Source organism: Polyodon spathula, chromosome 9 (genome assembly GCF_017654505.1).
Source record: "Polyodon spathula isolate WHYD16114869_AA chromosome 9, ASM1765450v1, whole genome shotgun sequence".
Lineage (NCBI taxonomy): Eukaryota > Metazoa > Chordata > Actinopteri > Acipenseriformes > Polyodontidae > Polyodon > Polyodon spathula.
Genome location: NC_054542.1, coordinates 3,838,367 through 3,849,189, shown reverse-complemented (window position 1 = coordinate 3,849,189; position 10,823 = coordinate 3,838,367). Strand labels below are relative to the sequence as shown.

The 10,823-nt window shown below is 36.3% G+C and overlaps 1 protein-coding gene across 1 annotated transcript; it reads right to left on the bottom strand.

Moving 5' to 3' along the window:
* Positions 1 to 1,088: 1,088 nt before the first annotated feature.
* On the bottom strand, positions 1,089 to 9,430 carry LOC121320376 (ICOS ligand). Its single transcript, XM_041258638.1, has 8 exons — positions 9,218 to 9,430; positions 7,855 to 7,886; positions 7,323 to 7,366; positions 4,855 to 5,190; positions 3,791 to 4,063; positions 2,751 to 2,894; positions 2,583 to 2,613; positions 1,089 to 2,225 (listed from the first exon to the last, which is right to left on the bottom strand). Exons 1-8 carry the CDS (start codon positions 9,236 to 9,238, stop codon positions 2,189 to 2,191), a joined length of 918 nt encoding a protein of 305 aa, XP_041114572.1. The 5' UTR covers positions 9,239 to 9,430; the 3' UTR covers positions 1,089 to 2,188.
* Positions 9,431 to 10,823: the final 1,393 nt, after the last annotated feature.

Here is a 10,823-nt window from a genome sequence, read left to right as displayed (position 1 = left end):
GAGGATAGCAATCGATTGAACTTGTACCAAAATTCGATGCTCTACCACATTCTGACATTACACGACTCAAGTTTTGGCACTCGTACCACATTCTGACACTACACCGGCAGTACTGTAGAGGCAGCATAGTACTAGTAACCTCAACACCGGGTACCCATCAATCAGGTTCCAGGTGAAAACTGTAAACCATCCTCCCTGTAGGTTTTGCATGATATAAGGCTATGAAGAGGAATATTTTCTGCACAAAAGGCTTCAGTTAATTTGAAATGTTTTTTTTTTCTCCATTAAAGCTATACCCCACTCCACCCCCCACCCCTTATCCCCCCAGCGGTTATTATCTGAAGATAATTGACATTTCATTAAGTGCTAATGCCTTGGTCTCAAGACCGTCACCACGGTGATATTCTGCGTCATACTTTAATGCTTAATTATATGGCTCTAATCAAGTAATTTAATGGTTCTGATGATGCCTTGACTGTATTTTAGCATTTTTTATAAACACAATTCATAAAACAATCACAGTAGAAATATAAAACAACAATAAAACAATGTTAGAAACTAAATATTTGTTAAGAAAGCATGAGAGAAATCTCTACCAAATTTCCAATGGAAAATGTGCTTAATTGCATAGTTGCGTTAAAGCAAAACTGAACTAGTATATATATGTGTGTTTGACTGAGACTATTTAGTCTGTCACATTTTCTTTAGTGATGTCATCATTACAGTCATTTCCTCCAAAAGAAACAGTTAAACAATAGGGCCATGATTTATTTGGCATTACCTTAGCAGTTAACCTTGGCCTGAATTAAATACAAGTTCATGGCACCACCATTGCTATACTTTATAATGGCAATGGCATCATTTTTATTTAATTCTGGTCCTTGTCTGTACAGTTAGCAAACATCCATTATCATTAACCGCTTAATCCTTTAAAGGGTCGTGGTGAGCTGGAGTCTAACCCAGCAGACACAGGGCACAAGGTGGGACTACACCATAGATGGGATGCCAGTCCATCACAGGGCACCACACACACAGGGCAATTTAGAGTGACCAATCAACCTGAACAGCATGTCTTTGGACTGTGGGAGGAAACCGGAGTACCTGGAGAAAACCCACGCCGACACGGGGAGAACATGCAAACTCCACACAGACAGACTCCTAGGCCGGTATCAAACCCATGACCATGGTGCTGTGAGGCAGCAGTGCGAACCACCATGCCACCGAGCTGCCTGGTTAGCAGACATCTCACCACTATTCTGTAATTAGTGAAATAAACACCTCTCCTAAAGGATGCACAAATTTCAGTTTTTGGGAAAATCACATTTGAATTGAAATTATAGGAGAAGAATATCTAAAACATAATGTTAAAGAAAGTGTTAGTTTTGTCAGTTATAAATTGACTATTTAAACAAAATGAATAGTACATTTTGTGAAATGGCACTTACAGAATGTTATTAAATTCCAAGCTTTTGGGAGTAGTTTCAAATGAAATGCACTGCGTTTAAACACTACAGTAAACATAAAAATACATATCCTCTGTCCATTAGTGAGGGGGTATATCAAATACATTGCTGTTTCTGCTTAGAAGTTTAGAAGATACTCTTATGAACTGAGTTTCCAAAGTGAAATGGTTGTGCAACATTTCTTTTCCATGTCATAACTCACAGAGGCTGACAGGGCAGAAATTACAGTGATCATCCCTACTGGTTATTTAAAAAACTACCTCACTTCAGAAATTCAATTCAGGTCTTTCTCTGAGAAAACATTAGATAAAATCACTCTCAGAGTGAGCTTACGCAAGAGAAAAAATATTCATAAAAACATAGCTGATGATACAAAAATTGCCTCATATACAGAACATAATTTTACTTTTAAAGTTCTTATTCGTATAACTGCTTGTGATTGCCCACCTGGATACATGTTTAAAATCCTAGACAACCTGAGTGCTTTAATTGACTAAGAAGGATTAAAAAAATACAAGCAAAGAACCAAAATATCTAAACAGAATTACAGGGTCTCCAGTGATAATAATGCTGGTGCTAATAAGGGATAAGAGAACCGATTTCAAAACCTTGGTTAGCACTCCGCTGAAGCTTTGACTATCACTCTTAACTACAGTTCTGATTAATTATTATCCACTGATATTGATCATAGTTAAGATTTATATATAGTAACCTTCCTTATCATTTCAAGTGCTCGATTCCATTATGTCAGCTTCCTCCTCCCTACACAAATACAGCAGATAAACATTATAAATACCTTACATAAACAAGCACTGTACATTTTCTATAACAGGCACTTTCATAACTTTATTATTAATATAAAAGTAAAAAAAAAATGTTTTGAATTGACTTCGCAGGAATTGCAAGAGGTGCACACTCAGGAATTATTTAAGTCAGGTGTATCCACCATACCAATATTGAGAATAAAGTACAATAGAAGCTCAATATGGTTGGTGGCATTCAGCAGTCGAAACGTGCACTCTAACTGGCAAAAGATCTACAGCAGTCTACAAAGTATCATGTTGTGCAAGGTGAAACTGTATATAAACAATTAGCAGTCCTAAATCCAGTCATACTTACTGATTGGTAGCTTCAATTCTAGGTCGCTTAACTACAACAAAAAAAAGAGAAGCAAAATGTGTGTTGATAAGTATTGGACCAGAAACATAAAGTCATGTTTTTTAAAAACAAAAACAAGTTTTCTAAATGATGGATTTTTTTTTTGTGTGTGTGCAAAATATATCTTACCGGTTACGTTTAGAGAACAAGATTTTTTCGTCCTCCATACAATGCAGATAACCACACAAACTGTAGCCATAGCAACAGCAGCAACAGCAGCATACACCAACATGTTATCAAAGGGTGTGTCCGGTGTGTCCGGTGTTGCTATCCCTGGAAAATCAACATGTGATCACTTTACCACAGACACATTCCAGACATATTTAAATGAGCATCAATTCATCACGGACAGTCAGATCTCTACAAGCTCTCTATTTAGGGAATATAGTTTTTTAAGTGGATTGGCAAATGATGTATCATTATAGCTTCTACAGTTTGCTATTTTAGATTAAACATATTTATTTGAAAACTATTTACATTGCACATAATACCCTAATAAGTGTGGTGGTTTTTTATTTATTTATTTTTTTTTTTTTTGAGACCTAGAATGTTTTCCCCTATGATTTTCAGTGGTTTGATTTCTAGTTATTTTCCTGTTCAGAGTGTATTTCCACCCTCTGAACTTTTCAAAAGACTCACACAGCACTAATATCAAAAGCAAGGAAACTGCACTGCCACATTCCTTACCTGAGAGCTGGAATGGTCTTAGACTCATACAGAATGATTACAATGAGTTTTAATCCTAAGTTAAGTTAGCCAGGCAACATGTACAATTACTGCAATACTACAATGAGCCCCTAGATCAGTGAACTTGGATATGTATTCTCGTTTCTGAAATAAAATATTACAGTATATTTGGGTCTAGTACAATCACCCAAAATTGTGAAGACATTTTAACATCTAAATATGGTGGAGAGTTACTATATTTCCATTCTTTGAACTGTGTGTACTGAATAAACATTAAAATGGAAGGCTTTCTTTGACCCATACATTGAGAGGCATGGTGTGAAGGTACCACACCTCTCCAAACAACATTTACATTGCCTAATCTGAGCAACAACCTCTTACAATTGAGCAAATCATGGCTTTCTTGTATTTTTTTTTTTTTTTTTTTTTTTTAAATAGACTTAAGTACTTGCACCGATGACTTAATGGTAAAAGATACTCACATGTTTCAATAGCCAGCGAGGTCTCATTTTGAACCAAGCAGCTGATGTTCACATTTAGCAGGCTATGAATTGTAATTGTGCTTGAAACATTGAACAATCCTGTTTGAGGGTCTTTGATTTTTTGTTCTTCCACAGTGGACCAGTCTGAGGTGTTGAGGTCAGGGTTAAAGTGCCATTGCACACTGTGTGCAGGGTATCCACCGCTGGAGAAGCAGGTATAGTTTACGTTGTTGTTACCTCCACTCTTCAGCACCACTGGCCGTGTGAATTTAGCTGCAGATAGTTTCAGGTTCACAGATTGAAAACAAACAAAGAAACGTTAACACTAGTGGGGATGTAAAATACTGTACCACAGTATCTGTCCACAGCACCCTATTATAACCATGCAATTATTTTGTGTTATGAGATACCACAGCATTTTTACCTTTAAGTTTTAAATGTCATATGTAAACCCTTAAAATATGTAAAGGTCGCTGTGAACAGGCTGGCTGTAGGGGTGACATAAGGAGTACGCACGCAGACAAGCTGTACTGGGGTTGAAACTGAGACTCTGCGGTGCTCAGTGAGTTTATTGACACAGAAAATAAAATGTTGAACAAAACAGCACACGGCACTTAACACCAAAATAAACAGGCAAACAAAACGAACAGACACTAACACACAGGGACCGTGCTGGTCCTCCAGCACAACCTAGCAATTGCTGTAAGTATTATTTTCTTTTCTTTTTTATTTTACTCTCCTCACTCTCTCCCGTTCTTTCGCTCTGAACACACAACCCTGAGTGAGTGAAACGTGCTTCTATATATACTGTTGTGCCGAGATTCAATTACTAACTAATTATTCACTTGAATCTCAGCATGTGAACTAATTTGTGCAACCCCGTGCTCGCATATTATTAAATACTTTAAATGCATATGAAGTGAAGTGCAATCCCTGTGCCTAAATACAACTATATATTTTAAATCACTTGTGATACACAGACCCATTTATATCCCGTGCACCTGTACCTATACAACAACATTAACACACCACACGCAACATAGAAAACTGAAGTAGTTGCTTACCTGTAACTGTTACCAGGAGTTCAAATGTGTATACACTTTCTGTTGCTTTATTTTGAACAATACACTTGTATTTTCCCTCATCTGAAATCCTTACATCCAAAAGCTCCACCACCTGCTCAAATAGATCAATCCTTGTACGATTTCTGAACTCTTCATTGATATCTTGGTCTCTAATCGGCTCTCCAGAGTAGTAAGCAGCCACCGTGATTTCGTCACTACTGTAGACATATTTTTGCATGTAGAGAAATCGGATTGTATGGTTTGGGAACTTACAATGACAAGAAAGTTCAACACTTTTGCCAACCAATCCTTTGACTTCGTGTAAAGCTGAACAACCTGTAGAGAAAGACGAGGGACGGCAAGAGGCAAAAGAAAATTAATTTAGCAGAGAACAAGTAACACTCCATCTTGAAAAATTATAAAAACTGTTACTACACTCATGAAAACTGTATTGTTTGACATTCTGCTCATTATAATCTTTTGCATATTTTAAAGAGGATACGATTATCTGTTCAGAGATGCCAAAATATTTATATGGTAAAGTGAGGAAAAACGGGCAATAAAATACCAACCCTCAGTTGTTGTGTAAATCATTTGTTGTTCCCATTATTATTTCCAGTACTACATATGGCCACTTTATCTACCTGATTTAGCCTCACCCTGATAATAAATCGTTTGATCATGTGATGTGATATGTAATGCCTGGTCAACCTATTAATGCTGCACTTGTACTCTGATGGCATTGACAGCTTTCAAGATGATAACGCAACCATACAAGATGCCACAATTGAAGAGCATGACAGATACACCAGGCATCTTCCATGGCTTGCGCAATCCCCTTGATTTCAATCCAGGTGAACAAGTTTGGGATGAACTTTAACATTGTGTCAAGGCTGTGATTAGGGCAAACAGTGGCCTGACCTGATACTAGGTACATGTCCTAATAAAGTGGCCAGGAAGTGTATGTATACTGAGTATATATCTTTGTTTGGTACTTTAATTGCTTTCCTGCTTATTAATGCCTGTTTATTAAGAGTCTGTATCTTTCAAGTAATATAAAACACTTCAGCCACACACCATCATAATCAGTCACGTGACTGTGGTTCTAGACCAACGGGAGTTTTATGTTTATTGTTTTCATGAAACAGGATGTGTTACCAAATACACAAAATAATACAGAACGGTGCAGTTACTTGGGTTGGAATCCTTTCAAAGCCATTTTATAACACATTATAACCATTCATATTGTTGAGACCAGGAAGACAGCAGCTTGGTGTGTATTCCATTTGAAGCTCACCCTGTGTTAATACCCAGAAGATATTTAACTCATTGTCATGTTCAGCCATGGTAAACAAAACCACAGAATGAAAGCCGTCCATTGAGACTGGTCATGAATGATGAAGTTTACTTTAATAAAAGTACGAACTGCCAGCAATGAGGAACTGAATTCACGCACCAAAACAAAACAACTCACTCTTATCTGGATAACCTGAAGTGCTGCTGTATATAACACAACTGACTAGTGTAATCAAATTAAAGGGAATGTGGTCTGATAGTCTGCCATGTTTCTGTGCAAGCTTTCCTGTATTCTGATGCATTGCTTTTTAATGCAGTTTGAACATGAACATGTGCCTCACACTACTCTTGCATAGTAAACACATTCTCAGCCTCAGAGCCCTGAAGGACTGGGCAGGGCCACACAAATCACCTCTGATTTTAAAGTCCAAATGGCAAGAAAGATGCTAAACATTAAATCAGAGAAAAGGTAAAACGTACACACAACAAAAGTAAACCTCTCAACTTTTATTTGAAGGCAATATAAATTTGAACAAGTAGGACTGTGTGTGTATTTTTGTCTCAAAATGTTCCATTTGACGTCTTTCTTTCGAGACAGGAACTACAGTAAGTTTCTGTTTACTTTGTGAGTGTATAAGTTTCCAATGGCCTCGCAATACATGCTTTCATTGAGCTCCTTGCTTTGGAACAATTCCTGTTCACACTTCTCCTTTCCAAGCTGGCCAAGACGCTTTTACAAAAATCATCCTATTTTACGCTCAACCCACGTTCACACGAAACCAAGAGTCCCAGCCAGGGTCATTTCAAATAAATCACATACAAAAGTGTGTCAGCTGTCTTCAGGTTTGGAAGGTTAAAGAGCAGTCAAAATGATTCCATCGAATAAACTGCCTGCTGTGTTCAAAAAGTGCATTCCCCATACCTTTTCAATTCATGTAATACAAAACCCACTGCTTTACTGCATCAACATAAAGCTCCTAATAGGAACAGATTGTGTAATTCCCCTGACATGTGCTCTACACCCAACAAAACTACAAAATGAAGGCTGTATGTCAAAACACAAGAGCTGACTAGCAAGAAGCAGCTGTGTAACTCATTAGCTTTGCACATACATACATACAGTCACACATGCATATATGCATAAATAAATGCATTTTGAAATGTTATATTACCTGTGTTTAGAGACAAAAAACATATTAAGAGAACAACTTTCCACCTGCATAACAAGAAGAAAAAAAAAAGCAGTTAGCTTGGCTTGCTAGTATAACATTTTAATTAAAATTGGTATTTTATTTGATATTGGGGTTCAAAATTATTGATTTGAAGGTAGTTTAGATTTTATTTAAGAGCAATAGTCACCCACTATACATGAGTTTTGGAAATTGAAAATGACACATTAACTCTAAACTGCTATAAAATTTGGAACCCATTTACCAGTCTTTGAAAGCCAGTCTCTATAAAAAAAATATCTCAGTAAAAGACTGTTAAGTGTCTTGCTTAGTGCTCCTCTTAACTCCTCATTGTGTTTTTATATCAGGCGTACATTCTCCATATGGTTTCTCAATATTATATTGCGTACTAATGTAAGCTGATATTAAAATATCAATCGCACTCCATCACTAGAATGTATTTTAGTTATACTGCATGTCATATTTATGTTCAAAAAAAATAATTCTGACACAATACAAACATAATAATACTCACTGAGCACTTGTTTTGTGAAAACTTGTGATTGCCTGAAAAAAAAGTACATAGAAGTGTAAATATTGCTGTCTGCATGTTTATGAGGTATTATTCATAGTAGTCTGGTAGTCTGTAATATATATATATCAGATGGTATACAGTCAACATAGACAACATGCAGAAATGAGTTGTGACTTATTTCTAAACATATTTACAGTGGTCTCCATGCTAGATCAATAAATTAAGGCTGGAAGAATTTCTGTGTAACATACTATGGGTGAAATTCGCAAACACATCATTTGCACCATTGAAGTTAGTGTACATTAAATTGTATGCATTGTATGGGTAGGGGCTCCGGTTTATGTGAACCAAAACTCATTTCAACTTTTAAGAAAGACTTTTAGTCAAAACATTGGTTATTGAAATGTTTTTTTTTTTGTTCAGAAAAGAAATGTGCTAGTGACATGTTGGAGTAAAATGCTTTGTGAATTTCCCTCAAATGCAGCATATATATAATTTTTAAAAAAAATAAATGTAGGGTCTAATTATTTTAACCATTTTTGTCTCCCCAAATATATCCCTTCATTGTACAATAGCAGCACAGGAAAGGGTTGCTTGATAATTTCCCCTCCCCAACTCAAGTGAGCGTTAAGGCCAATACAGTGCTCCGATTTTCATTCTGTGTGGTTTTGTGGGTTTCTGCTTTTGAAGAACAATTATAAGATAATAGTATGATGCAATGAGGCATATCGTGCAGCCACATGATTTTTCATAACAAACAGACTTGTGAGGTTTAATAATTAGAGCTTCTTTTTTATCATAAAAAAAAAAAAATACATAATTTTAGATCCTGGTATTATATATATCATAATTCTAATATCTGATCACGTTTACAAGTTTTACAACGGTGGTATTAAGTTAGTCTTTAGGATCTATTTTAAATCAAGGGTGACCAAACTTTCACCAATACCCTATTCCAATCTGTTTTTATTCCTATGTGTCCCTATAGATTTGCTTTCAATTTACATTCAGTGTCTATGGTAATGATTTTACATATTCTACAGGTGTAACTATTTAGGGAGTGAATGGGACAAAAATGTGGACTGCAAAGGGATTTTTTTTTATACCAGATTTGACTTGAAAAATGTTCAAGTGTGATAAGGTATGTCTCACTTATTAAACAGATTTAAATAAACAAAAGATAATTACTCAGAACTGTTTTCTTTTCTCTTCGGTATCTCTTTAACTCACAGGGTTTACTCATAATGTTAATGTGAAATTGAAACAAGCCACTTGGAGCCAGAGAAACTGTTATCTGCAAAGCAATTTGATATCAAGGCTGTCTCCTGCTACAGACAACATTACAAGAAGCCAAAACACTTACATTTCCATTTGCGTGGTCCATTTCAATATATTGAGGTTTTCTTTTTCATCCACAGGCTTGCCAGGTGTGTGGTTCAGTGTATGGTCATTGTCATCCAAAGCACCAGAAGTTCATCCTATGCAGAGCTCCTTTACGATGTCAGTTCCTGGCAGCAGCAGCCTGGTTTGTGATTTAGTTCTTGCTCACGGGGCTTTCTTAAGCTGCATGTTATTTAACAGGAAATGATTAGGCTGTTAGTGAAGGCGGTGCTCTCAGTTGTTTTTTCTATTCACGTTCCTGTTTTTAAAGGACAGTTGATTATCCCCCTCTGGGAATGCATACGCCCACGGTTATAGAATGGAATCGGGTGTATTTCACACTATAGAGTATTGCAGATATATAGAGAGCTGCTTGTCCAACTGGGATGAAACATGGTAAGGACTTTCTTTGGCACAAGTTATGGAATTTATCATAATCTCATGGCGTATGAGTGCTGTCTATCTATCTGTCTGAATCTCTCTCTCTGTATGACACACTTCCATTTAAACATATATCTAGAAAAAGGCTTGTACAATTGTGATAAGACTTGATAAGGGCATTCTCTTACACAGTACATTGAATTTATCCCTTGTTAGGTTTTGGAGATGTTAAAGTGGTTGATGGTATAGATGCTTTCAGGTAACAACTATAAATATGCCAAAACCTCAAACAGCAACAGCACTTGCCCCAACTGCAAGCTTAAGCAGTTGAAAATGAATGAATAAAATATTATGCCGATGCTCATTTGCCAAAGTGGAGCTCATGAACACAGTGCACCTCAAAGTATTGAACATTGCTTTAGATTATATCATGCTACAGTAGACTTGACAGGTAGTATTCATGGGTTTATTGTGTTAGCTATAACCCTTTCATGTCAGTCTATTTTGCTCCTTGCCCCATTTGCTGTATAGTTATGATACCACTTTCTATTGTAGACGAATAGAAACCGAGAACTGTTGTCCTTTTAGGCAGACACAAGCACAATGTAAACCACTTGTGGAATGAAGTGCTATATCTCCTCTAAATAAGGTTTCATGAGTAGTTACTAAAATGGTAAACTACTTTTAAATGACTGATTAACAGTACTTACAAAAATGTCTTGTGTACTCAAGAGACATGTAAAAATGTAGGTGTGATACACCTCCAGATGTCCCTACAATCTGATATTCCCAATAATTCTGAACACGGAGTTTCATCACAATTTAATTTTCCAGATATGTGCAAAAATGTCACACAACATGACAAATTTATGGACAGACAGAGACACCCCATATATCAAAAGAATCTAATGCTATCAATAACTATTACATACTACTGGACTGGGATGCCATTTGCTTTACAAATGAGTATGTTATTCTAGGGAAAGACCATTTTTGTCCAACCCCATCTGTATATGCTATTATAATTCTAATATATATATAGCTCTTTATACAGTAACTATTGCTCAATAAAACCCTTGCAGTATGAACAAACATGATGAAATGCCTGCAGTTATATAAAGCAGCTGTGGAAACTGAGGAGTTTAAAAATGACTGCAGATAGGGACCTGTGCTTGTGGTGTACAGTGAAGTCATCATTTTATTGCAAA

Bases quoted from the DNA above. Each gene is read 5' to 3' on its own strand.
- LOC121320376 (XM_041258638.1), bottom strand. From the start codon at position 9,238: ATGGACCACGCAAATGGAAAT. The intron at 5,191-7,322 runs GTAATATAACAT...CTTTCTCTACAG, and splicing joins TTTTTTGTCTCTAAACACAG to GTTGTTCAGCTTTACACGAA. The intron at 4,064-4,854 runs GTAAGCAACTAC...AACTATCTGCAG, and splicing joins ACTCCTGGTAACAGTTACAG to CTAAATTCACACGGCCAGTG.